This window comes from Notolabrus celidotus, chromosome 6 (genome assembly GCF_009762535.1).
Source record: "Notolabrus celidotus isolate fNotCel1 chromosome 6, fNotCel1.pri, whole genome shotgun sequence".
Lineage (NCBI taxonomy): Eukaryota > Metazoa > Chordata > Actinopteri > Labriformes > Labridae > Notolabrus > Notolabrus celidotus.
In genome coordinates, this window is record NC_048277.1 from 35059679 (window position 1) to 35081707 (window position 22029).

Genomic DNA, 22029 nt, shown 5'->3' on the forward strand with positions numbered 1-22029 from the left:
TCTCATCTTAATCCACCATGAGCACTTTGCAGCATTTAGCAAGTTACAGTGGCAAGGACAAACTTCCTTTAACAGGCAGAAACCTCCAGCAGGACCAGACTCATGTTAGACACACATCTGCTAAGACCAAGTTGGGGTTGGAGAGAGGGATAGAGGGAGATGAAGAGAGAGAGAGATGATAGTGGTGAGACTGATAATAGTAGATGTTTCCAATGGAGTCTGGAACGTCTGTAAAAACTTCCTTTAACAGGCAGAAACCTCCAGCAGGACCAGACTCATGTTAGACACACATCTGCTGAGACCGTGTTGGAGAGAGGGATAGAGGGAGATGAAGAGAGAGAGAGATGATAGTGGTGAGACGGATAGTAGTAGTTGTAGCAGCTGGAGTCTGGCACGTCCACAGCAAACCTACGAGACAAGGGAGCTCAGGGACTCCAGAAAGGTCTATGGTTAATAACTTTAATGGGAAAGGAAGAGTTAAAGTAAGAGACAGGCAGAGAGAGGAGAGAGAGGGTACGACAGGATCCCAGTAGTGTGTCAGTTCCCCTGGCAGTCTAAGCCTATAGCAGCATAACTAAGACCTGGTCCAAGACTAAGCTAGCCCTAATTATAAGCTTTATCAAAAGGGACAGTTTGAAGTCTACTCTTAAGAGTAAAGAGGGTGTCTGCCTCCCGGACCAGTCCCATCTTACAGACAGGACTCAGTCTGATCATCTTAATCCACCATGAACAGAGCACTTTGCAGCATTTAGCAAGTTACAGTGGGAAGGACAAACTTCCTTTAACAGGCAGAAACCTCCAGCAGGACCAGACTCATGTTAGACACACATCTGCTGAGACTGGGTGGGACATGGGTTTTGTTGCTCTACTCTAAGACACCCATCCAAACCAGATCCTGATTCACCCCTCAGTGACTATTGAGATTCATTTGATTCCCAAATCAAGAAGATATTGTTTACATCGTTAATATGAAACTTAAAGATTAATAATGGAGCTTTACGCATAATTTTTGTGCAGTTTAACTAATAATTATGTGATAAATCACAATTTTAAAAAGTTCAAATAAGTTATAGAAAAAACAAAAGCAGGAATTTAAATGATTAATGATTTAAAACCCAGTTACCTGTACATAAACTCCCTTCATCCTGCTTTGAGCTCCAAAGTCAGCAAGACAAACACATGATTGAATAGAAAACCATGCAGTAATTACACACTAACTATAATGGATTCATATCCACATGGATTTAATCACACATGCACACACACACACATAGAAAAACACTTATATATAAGAGGTAAAATGTGGAGAAAAATCTGTGTGATTATTTTTAACTCTGCTCTCAAGTGGATTTCCTATTTTCTGTTTTTAGTCTTAAAAACTCAGCAGAAATCAGAACGAATCGTCATCATCGTGCAGATTTATTCCAACCTCCTGAATGTGCTGCACGTTCACAGACGGCATTTAAGTGCAGCTGTAATCATCAGTTTAATGTCGTACTGTAACTCCAAGACATGACGCACGTCACCGCAAAGAGACACTGTGACAGAAACTCTCCCGTCCACCTCTCTGATCTGTCAGCGCTCAGCGACCATTAATTGCGGTTGTGAAGTATTTTTTTTTTCCTCATGTAGATCAACAATGTCATTAGCAATTAGGCTCCGCGCCCCTCCCCCTTCCTCACACCGGGGCTGGCGTCCTGCATGTCACCCTCTCCACATAATGAAGAGACAGCAGGTGTCATGTGTGGACTTGGCAATCTGCTCCTGACATGAGAGTTAGAGTATTAAATGGACTAACTGCCGGCTTTACCGCGGAGGAACACCGGAGTGTGAGCCCAATGATTACCGCCGCCCCAAACAAAAATGACATTTGTCTGACAATAAAATTGGATACTAACCTGTCTGAAAGCAGTCTCCATTTGCCTAGAACAAACGTCGGCAAACAGTTTGACACACTTTCCCCTTGAATGCAAAAAGAGACGGCGAACCATCCTTTGGCTCACGGTAATGGCCCCTCATTGTTGGCCGCAGAGGATGTGGTGCTATTCATACCGGTGGATGATTGAAAAGAAAATTGAATCCCTTTTGATGTGATAAATGTGTCTATTACTGCATTTGCACACAAAATGTCGGTGGAAATTATAGTGGGGAGGCAGGGCTCAGAGGAGAAAATACATAGGGATGGCATATTGGCTAGCTTTGATTGGAGCTGAAATATAAATATACTGTACCGGTGGATGTAATGAGTCCAAGCTCCCTGATTTTTCCACAGGAACTTCACAAATGAAAGGCCTTGACAGCCCCAATTGTAAGACTATATAAAAAGGTTAAATGTCTGCATAGCTACCTCTCTCTTTTTCTCTTCAGAGAGCTGTTTGATAAAGGACACCAACAACTGTTTGCCTTGTAATAAAAGGGAATTTTCTCTTTTCAAAAACTTCTGAAAGACAGCAAGACGCTGGGGGGGAAGAAAGGAGGTATGCGGTTATGTGGTGCATAAACGGTTCTCCTGCGAAGGACAAACTCATTTCAAATTGTTAAGTCAGTTGATGAAGTGGCTTCATGTATACATTTATTAAAATTTTCCTCAGTGCTGGAAAAATCCGATTTTAATGGCCATTTAGGAAACAAGAGGAATTCAAGTAGAAGAGAAAGTGTTTGTCATTTTGCACTTTTATTTTTGAAGACTTTTAACACATTTCAACAGGATACTGAAGTTATATTAGTTAGTATTGTTTGTATTCTTTTATAAAAGGCAGCTCTGTATGGATTGCCTTGAGTATCCTGTATGCATGAGGAGAAGCAAAAAGCTGACCATTGCTTTTTCAAACAGTATAAATCAATCTTTACTTATAAAGTGCCAAATCACAAGAAACGTCTGAAGACTCTTTCCAAACAGGGCAGGTCTAGACCATACTCTATTGTCTATTATTAACAAAGACCTAACATCAAGACAGGATAAGATCAAGCAGAGCACTTTGCAGCGTCTAGCAAGTTACAGTGGCAAGGACAAACTTCCTTTAACAGGCAGAAACCTCCAGCAGGACCAGACTCATGTTAGACACACATCTGCTGAGACCGGATGAGACATTGAATTTCTTGCTCCCACTCTAGAAAAACACCCATCCATCCAGATCCTGATTCAACACTCAGTGACTTTTAAGATCATGAGTAAAACTTGATCTGACTCTTGCAGCATTTAGCAAGTTACAGTGGCAAGGACAAACTTCCTTTAACAGGCAGAAACCTCCAGCAGGACCAGACTCATGTTAGACACACATCTGTTTTGACTGACTTAGGGTTGGAGAGAGGGATAGAGGGAGATGAAGAGAGAGAGAGAAATATGATAGTGGTGAGGCAGATAGTAGTAGTTGTAGCAGCTGGAGTCTGGCACGTCCACAGCAGCAGGCCCAGAGCAAACCTACGAGACAAGGGAGCTCAGGGACTCCAGAAAGGTCTATGGTTAGTAACTTTAATGGGACAGGAAGACAGATTTTTTTGTCATATTTTTCACATTAACCTGGCTTCATCCATCTTCCAGACAGGACTCAGTCTGATCTCATCTTAATCCACCATGAGCAGAGCACTTTGCAGCATTTAGCAAGTTACAGTGGCAAGGACAAACTTCCTTTAACAGGCAGAAACCTCCAGCAGGACCAGACTCATGTTAGACACACATCTGCTGAGACCGAGTTGGAGAGAGGGATAGAGGGAGATGAAGAGAGAGAGAGAGATGGCAGTGGTGAGATGGATAGTAGTAGTTGTAGCAGCTGGAATCTGGCACATCCATAGCAGCAGAGATCCAGAAGAACCTACGGGACAAGGGAGCTCAGGGACTCCAGAAAGATCTATGGTTAGTAACTTTAATGGGACAGGAAGGGTTAAAGTAAGTGTTGATATTAAACTTCAGAAACTCAAAACTAAACCACTCTAATTCCATCACAGTATTTCAAATAGCTAATTAAGACAGTGTGATCTGCTGCGTTGAAGGCTGAGCTGAGGTCAAGGAGACATAAATTGGAGTGAAAGCTGAAAGCAGCTGATAGTTGGAGAGCTTGACCCGAGCCTACTCAGTGCTTTGTTGAGAGCAGAGAGCAGGTTGAACTTTTCAAAGATCTGATTATCTACGAGTGGACTCAATTTTTTCTGAGATCGTAGATAAAAGCAGCGGCTCAGAGATGGTTATGAAATGACCTTAAACTGACGGCTATATGTTACCAACTTAAAGACATATAATAATGACGCCACATTCCTTAAACTTCTCTACACAGCTTTAAATTTCTTTCAAAGCATTGCTGAGATTCTTTCATTCTTTACACTTGAAGTGATCAAAAGATGCACTTCACTGATGTTGATCTCCAAGAGCTATGTTGTATGCCTGATGGCAGTTTATTACACCTATTACTGGATGTGCTGAAGGAGGAGACAGACGTGATGATCCATCTCCTACTAAGACTAGTTTTATCCATTTAGTGTCACTACAATACAATTCCTCACATTATAACATTAAATAGAGGTTGAAACTAAACCATGTACTGTATAAATAAAGGATGCTGACCTCATCCACTGGTTTCTCCACTGCTTCAATGGAGCCTGGAGGAGTTTGGCATTCAGCTGCCGCCATGTTGGTTTTCTGGAGGAATCTAAACAGTTAACAATCAATATCCATCGCTAACTCATTAACAGGTGGATGAACTGGTTTGTTTGTCCTCAGGCTGGCTACAGCTGTATTTATCAGACTCAGGACTAACCTGCTGTTCTGTACCCAGAATCATATATTCTCTACCAATATAATTTATTAAAGGTGACATATCATGCAAAATTGACTTTTTAATGGTTCTCTACCTGAAATATGTGTCCCTGTCTACAAACCCCCCGAGAATGAAAAAAATCCATTCTGCCCCTGTTCTGATTTCTCCACCTTTCTGTAAATGTGTGTGAAACGAGCCGTTTCAGACTTCCGTGTTTTTGTTACGTAACAACAATATCCGGTCTGTCACGGAGTCAGAGCTCGGAGTTTGTTCAGCCCATAGACTGTATAAAATAATACTCAACCCCTCCTCCGTTTTTCATTACCTGCCCAAATGTGTGCTAACAAGGAGCTTAGGAGGGAGGCATGCTAGTTGTAGGCTGTCTTAATAAACACAAAGGTCGGTTTTACTCCCCACGTCTGCAGATTTGAAGATCTAGTGGATGATTTTTATTTATCATGGATAAGTGCTAGCGCTAATTAGCATAGCCACATAGCTATATGTTCATAGCTGTAGCTGTAGCTGTAGCTGTAGCTGTAGCTGTAGCTGTAGCTGTAGCTGTAGCTGTAGCTGTAGCTGTAGCTGTAGCTGTAGCTGTGTACCAAGACACGTCGACATACTGACAAATAAAACAACAAGAAACACTAAATCTGTGACCAATCCTTCATAAAAGGTCCAACAATTCAGACATGGCGAACAAAGTTAACTTTCAACAGAATGAGAAAATACGAATACAAGATTCCCAGAACTTTACTCACCATAAAAGCTGATTGGATGGCCAATTGATGCCATAAACTATTTATTCAGATACATTATGTGTCTGAAATTGGATGAAAACAATCCCACTAACAACTGAGGGGTTAAATTCAGTTCATTAATGAATTATCTGGATGATGTCTCATAAAGCAGCAGGATCCACCTGTCACTCAAAGCAACCGGACTCTATAACTTTAAAGGTGACATATCATGCAAAATTGACTTTTTAATGGTTCTTTACCTGAAATATGTGTCCCTGGCATGTCTACAAACCCCCCGAGAATGAAAAAAATCCATTCTGCCCCTGTTTTGATTTCTACACCTGTAACGGCAGATTATGAATGAATGTGTGTGACCTGTGTGCGTAATTAAGGTTGTACGGGGGTCATTGTCTATTTAGGTAGGAACCTTTGTTGTGTGGTCAGGTGTTCCGCCCGGATGGTTATACAGGTTTTGACCGCTCAAGCAGCATGGTGCTGCGGGAGTTATGCGTGTATGTTTGTCTATGAAATGTCAAGTTTTTGACTTGATTGTAGAGGCCAAGCCAAAGCTTTAAGCCACTGAGGCGCTGCACCTGGAATACCTATCTGACGCTCTTGGGATACCGTGATTGATGAATGAAAGTCCGAGTCATATTTCCCAGTTGAACTCTTGGTCCGTTTATTTTCGTGATATATTCACCAAAAGTGTCCAAAAACATGACATTTCATAGACAAACATACACGCATAACTCCCGCAGCACCATGCTGCTTGAGCGGTCAAAACCTGTATAACCATCCGGGCGGAACACCTGACCACACAACAAAGGTTCCTACCTAAATAGACAATGACCCCCGTACAAAGACAGATAGAGGGGAGTAAGAGAGAGAGGTGATAGTGATGAGACGAGTCGTAGAAGCTGTTGCCGCTGGAGTCCAGCACGTCCGTATCAGCTGGAGTCCAGATCGTCCGCAGCAGGAGGACGTCTACGGCAGCTCAGAGGAATCTACGAGACAATGCAGCTCAGGGACTCCAGAAAGGTCTATGGTTAGTAACTTTAATGGGACAGGCAGAGTTAAAGTAAGTGATGAAGGGGTTGGGGGGAAAGGGGGTGAGCTAGGATCCCAGTGTGTCAGTGTGCCAGTTCCCCCGGCAGTCTAGGCCTATAGCAGCATGACAAAAGCTGGTCCAAGCCTGATCCAGCTCTAACTATAAGCTTTATGAAAAAGGAAAGTTTTAAGCCTACTCTTAAAAGTGGAGAGGGTGTCTGCCTCCCGGACCCTGACTGGTAGATGATTCCAAAGGAGAGGAGCCTGATAACTAAAGGTTCTACCTCCCATACTACTTTTAGAGATTTTAGGTACAACTAGCAAGCCTGCATGTTGGGATTGTAGAGTTCTAGAGGGGTAATAGGGCACTATGAGCTCTTTAAGATACGAGGGTGCCTGATTTTTAAGGGCTTTGTAGGTTAAAAGAAGGATTTTAAATTCTATTCTACATTTTAGAACTGAACATCATTTGTGTCCAGGGTTAGTTTTTTATGTTCAGATTTTGTCTTTCACTGATTGAACATTTGCTGCATTGCTCCAGAAAATAAAGGACTGAATCATGAAAAGACGGGAAGGTCTGTTCGCCACAATATATAATTTGCAAACAGTCAAATCTTTGGTTGTTCTCCCCCGCTCTCTTTTTATTCCAACATTTCGTTGAATAGATAAAGCTCGATTTTTTTTTTCTTGACTTCAGTGCAAAAAAAAATAATGTTAAAGCAATGTCAAGAAGTCAAGAGAAACTCCAGCAACATTAACTCAGTTTTGTTACTCTTTCATGCTTGTCTTCAACACAACTGCTACTTTGTTGATCCTTTTATAAATGATTAATTTTCAAGGCTCAAAGGCCCAAAAGTTAATGTCTGCATTCTCCTCATCAACAATCAAGAGAAGGAGGAGGAGGAGAAGCCCGACACACAGCGAGTGCATCCGTCTGAAGCGTGTCAGAACAGTAGATTAATGCATGCATGGGTTATTGTCTGTGTCATCTCTTAAATCTGCCCTCCTGTTCAGCTTTATTCAAGAGGTGCATGCAGCAGTGCAAACACTGACTCCACTCTTCTGTTCTACAGCCTGACCCTTACATTTTTAATCTCCACGCTCATCTCTCTTTCAATGCACAACATCTTTGATGATGAGACGCCCTTTGATGGCAAGCGAATTTCATTTGCGTCTAAAAGCTTGCAAAGTATTCGGTTCAAGATGATCACTGCGTTCGTGACTTCGAGGCAATTACTGTAATGATGCAAAATGGTAAACATTGGCTCAACATCTAAATAATTTAACAGGCTGAAAACATACTGCCCCAATGTTTATGAGATTGTGTTTACAGAATGATCATGTTGAAATGTTCTGTGGCATTGAGCTAGCATAAAAGGTCATGTTTGAATGATATTTAAATGGATCTTCTGGATTTCACCACGACTCGGGTCAGACAATAGACTCCACCCATTTGAAGTTGTTTCTGCTGCACACGGGCCAGAGCATATGAAAACTATTTACAGTATCCGAAGTCATCTTAATGGCCCCATTTCAGTCGTATGCTTACTTTTAAGCTTGAATGAAGTTCAATAAAGTAATCTGTAACCTAAATTCTGCTTTCCCCATGTGGAACTTGCTGCAGTGATGTTTGCAGCGTGCCCAGTTTTACTGTTGGATCAGCCTGGTGGGGAATCAACTATCTGAGGGGCTGTGTTAAATTGGCTGCAAAGAGGTTTAGTGTTAGGAGAGGAAATATACTCGGCTCTGTTTGGAGAGACTTGTGTTGCATCTTTGTGGACTGACGATAAATACTCTCTCTCTCTCCTGTTAATCCCTTTGAAGCAGCGAATACGGAGGTAAGATTTTCTCCGACTTATAGCATGTTTTGTGGCGCCATATTTCTTGGCTTGACAGTTGTTTAATGTCTCTGCTGCACTGATGATCATCATCTTAAATCAGCATCAAAACTTTGCCTCAGTTGTTGAATAACTTGGTCTGATTTGGTGCCACTTTGTTCTGGACGATCACTGTGTCTCTCCATCTTTCATCCCCCTGACACTGTGGTTGTGAGTGACAGCTGGCCTCAGTCATGAGTGGAACAGAGAAGTGGGGCCGTCCAGAGTCTAGATTCAACAATCTACACACTAGGGGTGCAACGGATCAAAAAACTCACGGTTCGGATCGGATCACGGTTTTGAGTCACAGATCGGATAATTTTTCGGATCAGCAAAAAAAAAAGGAAGACAAGACAAATATAACTCTCCCTCTATTTATTTTGTAAAACACTTCGCCCATTAAATAAAAACAACATTCAACTCAAAATGTACTGCATGTGCAAAGCACCCTATCTGTGGGCCCAGTCCTGCCTCATTCACTGCATTTCATGGCATGGCAAGTGAAGGAGCAGAGGAACTTCAAAAGTTTCACTCTGTTCTTCTTTCAAACGCTGATTTTCACCGTCCACTTTTCTTTGAGCTGCAAACTTGGAACACACCGTTTTATTCTCGGGTCCTACAGCTGGCAAAGTGCCAATATGTGAACTGCTCCATAAACGAAAGTGAAAGTTAAAAATTGCACTGGGAGCAGTGGACTCTAAGTGACCCAGTAACAGCCTGTCTGCGTATTGTTGGCATGGAGACAAGTCCCAGTAAACACGCAGTGACCCGACCAAAACACAGAGTGAAGGGATAACAGTTCGGGGGCCACAAAGAGGCGGCCAGGTGCGGTCCGCGGTCCTCGTATTGACGGCCTCTGGTCTAGTGGGTGCGCAACGGAATTTCATAACGTGGCTCAAGCACATTCAGCATTCACTGTATTTCACAGGGAAACCCAAAATGCTCCCATACATGTGACTTACAAGATTCAGGAGGGTTTTCAAGTTCCTCTGCTCCTTCACTTGCCATGACTACCGCTGCGCTTGACGAGTGAGTGTGGATTGAACATATGGTCATCACGTGAACACGCGCAACTTTTTTCATCAACCGATCCGCGGACCACGTCCGTGCCGAAGCGTGGAGAGGCATCCGTACGGATCACGGATCAACGATGATCCGTTGCACCACTACTACACACCGCAGGAACTTTACCCCAGAACTAGGGACTTTATCCCTGAACTACATGCATGTCAACCGGAGGAACCAGGGTCTAAATTTAGTTCAGGGGTAGTTAATCTCCCCCCTGAAAAGCCCCTGCTTTTGGGGGTAGTACTTTTCAAAGGTCCTGGGACTTTTGGCTGAACGTAACAGTGTTTGTGGAGTTTACACAGTTGTTGAAACCCAGAGGGAGTTCCTGGGATTGCAAACTAGTTTAGTTATTTGTTAAGATTTCAAAATACTATTTAATATAATTTTTTTCCTCCATACGTCACTGGCCTGATTTGCATAATCTCCCCGGGACTTCAGCCCGTGGTCGAAACGCAGACAACAATGGGGGCACAGGAACCTTTCAGTTCCAGGGAAAGTAGTTCTGGGGGCTAAAAGACCCTGGAACTCTTGGTCGAAATGCACCTCATGACTATAAGACAGTCCCACTTTATCAGATGTATTTGAAGTAATTAGTTAGTCTTTAATACCTGTTAATACTGTAATGGGGCGTTCACACCAATTGCAAGAAAATCATTTGGGTGAGTGAAGTCAAGGTGAAAACTTGAGTAGACACAAGTTCTTGTATGGTGGTTAGAATGAAGCGAATTACACTCTAATGAATTTGCAACAGTTAAAAAAAAATCTGAACTCCAGTGAATCATTCCTGCAGCGATAGCCAATCAGCATGCAGATCATCTGGTGGCGTATGATGTGACGTACGGACCAGTGGAGGTTCATTCATCTGGAACATATCTGACAAATTGATTACATCTCTGTGCGGCTCCCTCAAACATTGTGACGCTACCTGTTTTTTACAGGATCAGGAATAAACAGGAGCTCACAGGAGGTCAGATTATCTGTTAAATTGTGAAAACCATTGTCTGTCACTTGATTTCAGCTATCGGTTGTACTAGGAAGTTAGCACTGCCCCCTTAAGCACAACAAGCTCCGTCATTCAATGTAGTCGAGCTCAAACTTGTTTGATGACAACAGACTGGAGTGGCATTTGAAGGGAACCCCTCTCCTTCTGCAGAGATTTGCCTCTTGGGCACTTGCGTACACGCTATTTTGACACGCAAATTTAGCAAGTTGATGACGTGGCCGTTCACGTTTGGTGTGAATGAGACCTAACAGGTTGCTGTCAGATGGCTGGGATGGAGACTGAAAGTAACTTAGTTTACAACTTCCAAGGAGAAGTTTCACCAAGAGTGACATGTTTGAATGTTAAAAACAAACAGAGAGTTACTGGAAGTAGCTTTTAGGAGTCATTTTAAAGAAAGTTTTTCTTTCTATATCATGTTGGTAAAGTTCTATTTGTACTTGCATGATGGTTGAATTAGTAAAGTTCAAGAAGGTCTGGTATACTTGAGAGAAAGGCTCCTTTAGCTGTGTTTAACACTGCGCCTGCCTGCAGCCCAGCTCTGACCACCAGTGGTTAATGTGTAAACTCTGTACTCTGTCCATGAAGATGCCCACAGGAACATTGGCCCCTGATAAGCAACCTGGGCTGCTGAGTCACTGGACACACGAGTGGACGATTTCAGACGATACAAACACCACTGATGGCTCTTTAAGAGTTCCTGTATAGCAGGTCTTAGAGTTGGTTTTGGATTGTAAGACTTTTCTGTGCGCTTTATTTGACTTTGGTGTTGCTTCAAGATGAGACTGATGTCCAGAAACTCTAGACTCGTTGGATGATGTTTGAATGAGTTGTTGAATCTGAGGAGTACTTTGGTCAAGAAGCTTCTGAACACATTCAAAGTGTTTTTTGAGTTCAAATCTCTTCAACTTTGGATCTACTTTTTGATAATGGACAGACATTCTTCTTACACCGGGAGTCCACTTTTCAATGTGGACATCCGTATTGATGAGCAGGAACCTCGTGGAGGAATCCTGGACCTCCTCAGCAGACTCCGTCCTCACTGGAAGGCAGAGGACGTTCAGATGAAGGCAAGTGAATGTTCGGTTCTCCAGATAGAGGATTGTGTCCCAGTTAGAGGTTGTTCTTATGATAATACCAATATCTGTGTCAGCCTCAATGAGGTTTTGGGTATCAGTGAGTATGTCAACGCACTGTCCTAATGCCATAACCCAAGAATCGCCTCCTCTCCTTTGCGTTTACTATACTACTACACCATGGCTTAGTTTGTTGTGCTAGGGGATCCCTACACACCACCAGATATCTGATTGTAATCAGGGGAAGTAAAATCACTCTTACCACACCTCACATCAGAGAAAAATCAGGTAAAATAATCTTTAAAACCATCTCAAAGTCAGGAATTTGCTGACTTTTGTCCGAAGGGGGGAATCGATCATCTTGTAGCGAGTTCCCTTCTTTAGCGGACGCCAATTTTTTCTGTCTGTGAAGGTTAGAGCCAAGTGTTTTTGGGAGTAGCTCTGCTGAAAGAGTTCAGGGATTAAAGACAGGAAAATCATTGCTAGGTGTAATCCTGGAGTGGCAAATGGTTTTTGATCGCCATACTGCAAAGTCTTGTCATCATCTTAAGTTGAAAATTGTTTCATATTGTCCGCCGTGGCATTTAATGTGTTGTCCTAACGAATTAAGAGACAGTTTTGCAGTACGGTCTGATTGCCAATTAGAAGCACGTTAACCAATGCACCCCTGGGTTTGATACCTCAGTAGTGCAGATGGTTATTATTCTAACTACAACCCATGGTCATATTACATACAAATATTCTTAATATTTATTGCTTAATTTGTCATTACCAACCATAATCACACCATGTCAACCTGTCACTACTGAAACTTTTTTTAATACTGCCTGTAATTACTGCTATTTAATTTAAATTCCATTTGTAACATTGTATATATCTAAATTGTACTCTAGCTTTATTTATCTATTTTATTTTACTTATTTTTATTTTTATTTTATTTATTTTTTTATTTTATGTTATTTTGTTTTGTTTTTATTTTTGTTTTATTTTTATTTTGTACTTATTTTTACTTATTGAAACTTCTTTCTTGATTGTACTTATGTCTGGGTTGCTGTAACAACTGAATTTCCCCCCCCGGGGGATCAATAAAGTAATATCTTATCTTATCCAAGCGGCAACCTCCAGTCGTGAGAATTGAAGCCAATGCAGAAGTGTTAAAAACTGCAGTTCATCAAGTGTCCACTTGAGGCTGGCTGCAGAAACACCGAAAACCACATACACACCCATTCAAAGAAGACGATCTGTACAGTAGAAATAAACATGTTTACAGCCTGGTAAAAGAAATTATTTTAGCCTTACAGCTCATTTCTCTATCGGCACACACTGTATGAGGGGTGAAATTTTTGATGACAGCAGTTTTGAAGGTATTAAGATCACAAGTTTTCCATTATGAGAGGCACAGCTGACTTGATTGACAGGCTGGAGCACTGTAGCTGTTGGCGAGGAGGCTCAAAGCCCGCCTCTTTACCTCACATTAGCTGGACAGAAGTTAGGTTGTGTCCAGCGTTTCCAATATGGCACCCGTCGATAACAGGTTTCAAAACAGGGCTTCAGAAGCAGACGGGTGACGTCACGGATAATACGTCCATTTATTATACAGTCAATGCAAAAAGTTCTAGCAGCAATGACGACGTTCAGAGTGCAGTAAAACCCAGGTACATTATATAAATATGTCTCAGGTGCAGAATGGTTGGTACCCATGCTGTGAAGAGTTTCAATCATAGACTGTATAAAATATGGACGTAGTATCTGTGACATCACCCATCTGTTCCTGAGAGCTGTTTTGAAGCAAATCGACGGCAGCAGCCATATTGGTAATGCGGAACTCAACTAGGCAGAGTGTGACGTAGTGTGAGTCTCTTAGCCAATGGCTGTGTGTTCCCGACCGGGAGTCATGTCAGTCATGTCCTTATTTGGGCAAAACTCATAATCTTAATATCTTCTTAACCATCACGTTAGAAAAAAATTCACCCCCGTACAGTGTGTGCCATTAGAGAGATTAGCTTTGTAGGGCCAAGACGTTTTTTGAACCAGGCTGTAAACATGTTTATTAATGCTGCAAAGATCGTCTTTTTACCATTCATATCTATGTGGTTTCCTGTGTTTCTGCAGCCAGCCTCAAGAGGATTTTCGATGTATTGCAGTTTATAGCACTTCCGCATTGGCTTCATCATTTGAGACCGGAGTTTGCTGCTTGGTTTCAATGTAAGGTTTGTTTTCTTGTGCTCAATTTCAAAAGTCTGCAACCATAACAGCATCATACAGTCATGGCCAAAAGTTTTGAGAATGACACAAATATTACATTTTCACAAAGGCTGCTGCTTCAGGGTTTTTAGGTGTTTTTGTCAGATGTTTCTATGGTATAATGAAATACAATTAGAAGCATTTCATAAGTATCAAAAGCTTTTATTGAGAATTACACAGAATTCATGCAATAAGTCAATATTTGCAGTGTTGACCCTTCTTTTTCAAGACCTCTGCAATTCTCCCTGGCATGCTGTCAATCAACTTCTGGACCAAATCCTGACTGATGGCAGTCCATTCTTGCATAATCAATGCTTGGAGTTTGTCAGAATTTGTGGGCTTTTGATTGTCCACCCGCCTCTTGAGGATTGACCACAAGTTCTCAATGGGATTAAGATCTGGGGAGTTTCCTGGCCAAGGGCCCAAAATCTTAATGTTTTGTTCCCCGAGCCATTTTGTTATGACTTTTGCTTTATGGCAAGGTCCTCCATCATGCTGGAAAAGGCATTCTTCATCACCAAACTGCCCTTGGATGGTTGGGAGAAGTTGCTCTTGGAGGACGTTCTGGTACCATTCTTTATTCATGGCTGTGTTTTTAGGCAAGATTGTGAGAGAGCCCACTCCCTTGACCGAAAAGCAACCCCACACATGAATGGTCTCAGGATGCTTCACTGTTGGCAAGAGACAGGACTGATGGTAGCGCTCACCTCGTCTTCTCCGAACAAGCCTTCCTCCAGATGCCCCAAACAATCGGAAAGGGGATTCATCAGAGAAAATGACTTTACCCCAGTCCTCAGCAGTCCAGTCCCTGTACCTTCTGCAGAATATCAGTCTGTCCCTGATGTTTTTACTGGAAAGAAGTGGCTTCTTTACTGCCCTCCTTGACACCAGGCCTTCCTCCAAAAGTCTTCGCCTCACTGTGCGTGCAGATGCACTCACACCTGCCTGCTGCCATTCCTGAGCAAGCTCTGCACTGGTGGTGGCCCGATCCCGCAGCTGTAACACCTTCAGGAGACGGTCCTGGCGCTTGCTGGACTTTCTTGGGCGCCCTGGAGCCTGTTTGGCAACAACTGAACCTCTTTCCTTGAAGTTCTTGATAATTCGATAGACGGTTGACTGAGGTGCAATCTTACTCGCTGCTATAAACTTCCCTGTTAGGCCCTTTTTGTGCAATGCAATGATGGCTGCACGTGTTTCCTTGAAGGTGTCATTGAATTATGTTAGCTGGTCCTTTTGTGGCAGGGCTGAAATGCAGTGGAAATGTGTTTTTGGTGATAAAGTTCATTTTCAAGGCAAAGAGGGACTTTGCAATTAATTGCAGTTGAGCAATTATACATAACATTCTGGAGTATATGCTAATTGCCATTATAAAAACTGAAACAGCAGACTTTGTGAAAATGAATAGTTGTGTCATTCTCAAAACTTTTGGCCATGACTGTACATTGTTATGTTGTATTTTACACAGTGGGGCTTTCATTGACCTGGTCAGAGCATCAGCAACACAGGAGGTCAGTGTGACACGAGTAAATAACTTACCTTTCCAAACATTGATGCACCTTTCAGCAGAACAGATTACAGAAACTTGTTTTTTTCCAGCACATTGTTACAAATCTGAATTATTTTTCCCCAGATAGAACATAAACATTATGTCTGTTCATAGTTATGTTTGCTAATAACACTGGAGCTCAGGACAATATGCTGCCTTTCTGAAAGAATATATAATAAAGTGTATTTATGTGGTGTGTTTACAGAGAGCAGAGGGCCTTGAGATGAAAGCTACACAAGTGTTGAGAGACAGACGCTCACTGTTAGCTATTCATGGAGAGTGATCACAATAATGCACTACAACAAAACCATAGAACAGCTAATGCAGCTAATGCATTTTTGAAAAGTTGAAAAATGTGAAAAGTAAAGTTCAAGATTTCTCTTTATTATCATTTCCTCTAGTTTTGCACACATAATGAAAATACTACTTAACTCACCAGCTGGTCTCAAACATCTAAGAACACAGAAACATAAAGTGAAGATGTTAGCAGCACTTTTAAGAGTAGGCTTCAAACTTTCCTTTATGATAAAGCTTATAGTTAGAGCTGGATCAGGTTTGGACCAGATCTTAGTTATGCTGCTATAGGCTTAGACTGCCGGGGAACTGACACACTAGGCTCCCCTCTCTCTGCCTGTTACTTTAACCCTCCTGTTATGTTCGTTTCTCTGGAACAGCAATAATGTTCTTGGGTCAATTTCACCCGGGGCATATTCAATTATGCAAAAGTATCAGAACCCCAAAAAATCCCAATACACTTTATTAAAATTAAATTATTAACTCCATTACTAACCATTTAAATCAAGATTTAGTCCATTGGTGTTCTTTAATCCTCACAGATCATAGTTCAATGAAGATAACTCTCGTTTTTCATTAAAATTAATGTTGAAACTTTTTTTAATGTACATTGGACAGCCCTAAATATAAATACAATAGTTTTACATGACATTGATTTTTGTTTATTTTATTTTACATTTTGATTTTTTGATTTTTATGAAGTGAAATTTATAAATTAACATGAGACACCTCTTCTGTCACATGCTGCCCATATTTTTATGCTGCATTTAGCTGGTTTGGAAGGCATATACTGCCTAAAATAGACTTTTAAAAGGGTCAATTTGACCCGCAACATGACAGGAGGGTTAACTCTTCGTGTCCCATTAAAGTTACTAACCATAGTCCTTTCTGGAGTCCCTGAGCTCCCTTGTCCCGTAGGTTTGCTCTGGCCTGCTGCTGTGGATGTGCCAGACTCCAGCTGCTACAACTACTACTCACCGCTATCATCTCTCTCTCTCTTCATCTCCCTCTATCCCTCTCTCCAACACGGTCTCAGCAGATGTGTGTCTAACATGAGTCTAGTCCAGCTGGAGGTTTCTGCCTGTTAAAGGAAGTTTGCCACTGTAACTTACTATGGGAGGTAGAGCCTTCAGTTATTAGGCCCCTCTCCTTTGGTATCATCTACCAGTCAGGGTCCTAGAGGCAGACACCCTCTCTACTTTCAAGAGTAGGCTTCAAACATTCCTTTTTTTTTTTTTATAAAGCTTATAGTTAGAGCTGGATCAGGCTTGGACCAGCTCTTAGTTATGCTGCTATAGGCTTAGACTGTCAGGGGAACTGACCCACTGACACACTGGGATCACTTTAACTCTCCCTGTCCCATTAAAGTTACTAACCATAGACCTTTCTGGAGTCCTTGAGCTCCCTTGTCCCGTAGGTTTGCTCTGGCCTGCTGCAGTGGATGTGCCAGACTCCAGCTGCTACAACTACTACTCTCCGTCTCACCGCTATCATCTCTCTCTCTCTTCATCTCCCTCTATCCCTCTCTCCAACTCAGTCTCAGCAGATGTGTGTCTAACATGAGTCTGGTCCTGCTGGAGGTTTCTGCCTGTTAAAGGAAGTTTGTCCTTGCCACTGTAACTTGCTAAATGCTGCAAAGTGCTCTGCTCATGGTGGATTAATATGAGATCAGACTGAGTCCTGTCTGTAAGATGGGACTGGATCTTATCCGGTCTTGATGTTGGGTCTTTGTTGATAATAGAACATGGAGTACGGTCTAGACCTGCTCTGTTTGTAAAGAGCTAATCTTTGTTGTGATTTGGTGCTTTATTGATAAAGATTGATTGATTGATGCTAAAAACCATAAGAAAGAAATAGTGCATATAGTCTTTAAAGAGATTCATCCTGACAGGTGTGTAGCTGTCAGCTGAATACGTGTTGATGAAAGATGTTTGGCTGTGAATATTATTACAGATAAATGTTCAAATTTTCAAAATAAAAGCATGCTATGGGAAAGATTAATTAAAAGCACGTACGGTGATAAAATGTGAAGAAAAACTCTACTTATGCCTCTGTATAGAAAAACACCTTTTTAGAACCAGCAGATAGCCCAAGGTAACTGGACACAATAGCAGACTTTATTATTATTTCTTTAACCCTGGAAACAGATGAGCAGTGTTGTCAGAGCAGCTGTTCAGAACAGAATGAACCCTTTCTGGTCCCATGTGCAAACACAAGGTCCAATCTTTCAGAGAAATAAGGTTTCTGTTTGTCAGGTGATGGTACGTTGGGTGGGTGACCTCTCAATCTACAGCGGGTCCAGAAATGTACACAAAGAAGTAGATGTCTGCCTACAGCGCTCAGATCCCGACTGTCTCTTTAATGATGTATTGTGTTCCTCTGTTTGGAGTACTCAGACTGTGAAGGAAAAGACAGAGTCTCTGCTGCTACCTCTCTGTTGGCTGTGCTTTTTAAAGACCTGGCCTTCCTGCTGGATCTTGTTTTCATGTGTGTTTCCATCAGACTCTTCTTGCTTTGAAGCTGTCCTGTGAAGCTCTTATGTAATCTGTTTTCGTGCAAATTAACTAGGAGGCTCAAGGTGATGCATGTTGAGGCACTTTGAGCGATTTATTTGAAAAGTGTACAAAGTGATGTACGTGAAAGGAACAATGCAAATTTATCATAATGGAACTAAGTGAATACTGGATTCTGATTGGCTGCAGGATGTTACCTGTGATGCAGATGAAACTGTTCATCATTTTGAATTGATGCCCCAGTTATGTATGTATAAAAATGTTTACAGTGAAGCTACAGGGGTGCAGACAGATCCCTAATGCAGATTCTTTAGAGAGGAGAGGAAAAGAGAGAGACTCTGAATTACTGCACATGGCTGTTCACTTCAGTGTTTGTGAATTCAACATTAATTGCAGAAAGCATATAGAGGGGGCAAATGATTGCATGATGGTCCATTTAAATACCCACATATAGAACCATAGCATTGAAGAGCTATGTGCTCTGCAGTGCAGTTAGGGTGGCATTTAACCCTTTGTGTGTGCTTTGTGAAATGGACGGTGTCTTTTTGTTTCATTTGCAAGTTAAGCACGTGCAAAAGTCATGCAATCCTTTGAATACGGCCTTGAGTGTGGTAACTTGTCAACTCAGCTAATTTGTATCTATATAGCACCTTTCATACATTTTAGCATGCAGCCCAATGTGCTTCACAAAAGAACAGAGAAGCAGGAAAACAAAAGCAAGAGGTAAAATGATACATGGCTAAAAAAGAGAGAGGAAAGTGAAATACTTTGAAATAAAATAAAGTTATGATAGAATCAATAAAATTAAATCAGATAAATATAAGAAAAATAAATAAGAGCATTACAATAAAATCTATAAAATAAAATCAGATAAATACCAGAAAAATTAAATAAATCATTACAATAAAATCAATAAAGTCAAATCAGATAAATATAAAAATCTAATAAAATCAGTACAGTAAAACTAGAAAAATAAAATAATAAATATACCAGGAAAATAAATAAAATTACTACAATAAAATCAATTAAATTAAATCAGATAAATATATGTAAGATGAAACAAAATCATTACAATAAAGTAACTCAAATCAAATCAGATTAAGAAAAAAATAAAAATAAAGATAGAATGAAATAATGATGCTGAAACAATGGTCATAATTGTAATAATGCTGTCCAGGGCTAAAAGGAAATTACTCCAAGTGAAAAGCCAGATTAAAAACTGCTCCTTCAAACACTTCAGCACAAGGTAACACTAACACACAGCCTGGTAGAGTTGTAGTTAAAGGTGCAGTCTGTAGTATTTAGCAGCAGTTAGCAGAACAGACTTTGGAAATACACAAATCAGTCATTTCTTTTGTTAGTTTGTGTTTGTGTGTGTTTCGAGTTTCCCTCCCCGGGATAAATAAAGTATTTCTGATTCTGATTCATTGAGGAGAGAAGTTTAGTTTTAATTTCATTATTGGACAATGAAAAGGGGGTGTGACCCAGTGATTGACAGCTCTGTTGACAGATGCAGCTCCTGTGGTGCTGTTTGCATCAAGAGGAGCAAAGTAGAGGACAAGCTGTAAGAACAAATGATAACACAAGAGTCTCTGAACTTTCTATAACTGTGAGTGTCTGCTTCGGACCAACACAGGACAAGATCTGATGTGGACTTTACTGTACTTTCTTTTTAAAACACTAAAAGTAGTGGAAGATCCTCCGTCCATCTTTATGAAGTCTCTGATTCAAAGATAGAAAGTGCATCAGAAAGCTTGACTGACATCAATCAATCAATCAATCTTTATTTGTATAGCGCCAAATCACAACAAACGTTACCTCAAGACGCTTTTACAAACATAGGAGGTCTAGACCACTCTATGTCAAATTATGAACAGAGACCCAACTTCAAGACAGGGTAAGACTCAGTCTGACCCCACCTTAATCCACCATGAGCATTGCACATCGCAGTATTTAGCAAGTTACAGTGGTGAGGAAAAACTTCCTTTTAACAGGCAGAAACCTCCAGCAGGACCAGACTCATGTTAGACAGCCATCATGCCTCGACCGAGTTGGGTCTGGAAAGACAGATAGAGGGGAGTAAGAGAGAGAGGTGATAGTGATGAGACGAGTCGTAGAAGCTGTTGCCGCTGGAGTCCAGCACGTCCGTATCAGCTGGAGTCCAGATCATCCACAGCAGGAGGACGTCTACGGCAGCTCAGAAAGCAACAACGTCAAAGGTAGCTTCAAGTCTCCATGTCGTCCTCCATCCAGAACATGAATACTTGATGTGATGTCAAGGTGAACATGTTTGTTCACTCTCCGTCTTGATGGAAACCTCGGAGGCCCGAGGCTCTCTGAGTACTCTGGGGGATTGTGGCAGAGAAAGAGAGACTCTGAGAAACCACTGAATGACAACAAAAGCCCCATGAGGCTTCAGCAAGCAAACACTGGTCACTGTGGTACTGTTGTGTACACACTAACACACGCACACACACACACACACACTCAGAGCAGTGAGTGGGATCTGTTAACATCAACAGGTTCTCTGACACTGAACATCTATTAGCTTTCAGTAACCTGCCTCATGTTGTATATATCTGCTTTAGTTTCCATCTGAAGTCAAATTAAAGCATTCCTGTGTTTCATAGTTTTCCAACACTATATGCAGATCGTTCATGCGCTGCTTGTGTGTTGACATTTTGTTATTCCTGAGGATTTCAATTTGAAAAACTCCAGATTAAATGCGGTCTCATGGTCTCTCTCAAGTATCATTTAAAGTACAAACAAGCTGCTGCTGGAAAGTGATCTCTCTGTGAAAAGAAGGCTTTCATGTTAGTTCGGGACCAAATTGAGGTCAATTAGCCGTTAGCAATAGCATGCTTGTGGAGAAGTTGTAATCCAGATTTCAGACACCAAACATTCTGCATCTTTCGGCTGCTTTTTATTTTCCCTTTAAAGCTCGGTGTAGTTTTGTTTCAGCCAAGCGTTCGCTGCATGACCTGAGACTGATTCAGACCCAGCTTTTCAGTCTCACAACGGATTTTGATGTGTCGTTCAATGTGCAGGATACAGGGAGGCTTGTTGTCCTGATTGTGCAAATGACAGTGTATGAAAGCACCATGGCATAATGTCAGGTGATGTAAACAACTGAAATACACTGATATGCAAACTCATCAGTCATTACATTAAAGGTGACATATCATGCAAAATTGACTTTTTAATGTTTTTTTACCTGGAATATGTGTCCCTGGCATGTCTACAAACCCCCCGAGAATGAAAAAAATCCATTCTGCCCCTGTTCTGATTTCTCCACCTTTCTGTAAATGTGTGTGAAACGAGCCGTTTCAGACTTCCGTGTTTTTGTTACGTAACAACAATATCCGGTCTGTCACGGAGTCAGAGCTCAGAGCTTGTTCAGCCCATAGACTGTATAAAATAATACTGAATCCCTCCTCCGTTTTTCATTACCTGCACAAATGTGTGCTAACAAGGAGCTTAGGAGGGAGGCATGCTAGTTGTAGGCTGTCTTAATAAACACAAAGGTCGGTTTTACTCCCCACGTCTGCAGATTTGAAGATCTAGTGGATGATTTTTATTTATCATGGATAAGTGCTAGCGCTAATTAGCATAGCCACATAGCTACATGTTCATAGCTGTAGCTGTAGCTGTAGCTGTGTACCAAGACACACGTCGACATACTGACAAATAAAACAACAAGAAACACTAAATCTGTGACCAATCCTTCATAAAAGGTCCTGCTGCCTTTCTGGCAGAGGTCGGTTCTACTCCCCACGTCTGCAGATTTGAAGATCTAGTGGATGATTTTTATTTATCATGGATAAGTGCTAGTGCTAGTTAGCATAGCCACATAGCTACATGTTCGTAGCTGTGTAC

At 41.5% G+C, this 22029-nt stretch overlaps 1 protein-coding gene across 2 annotated transcripts in view; it reads left to right on the top strand.

The window, feature by feature from the left end:
• Positions 1 to 11304: 11304 nt before the first annotated feature.
• Positions 11305 to 22029, top strand: part of zgc:113516 (uncharacterized protein LOC541449 homolog) — a 53863-nt gene continuing 43138 nt past the window's right edge. Inside the window, exon 1 of one of the 2 annotated variants that reach the window (XR_004631463.1) lies at positions 11305 to 11550. Coding sequence is in view for 1 of the 2 variants with exons in the window: in XM_034684855.1 (XP_034540746.1) it covers positions 11410 to 11550 (141 nt within the window). In the remaining variant the exon portion in view is untranslated. The remainder of the gene's footprint in view (positions 11551 to 22029) is intronic. The other variant, XM_034684855.1, reaches the window with a different exon arrangement.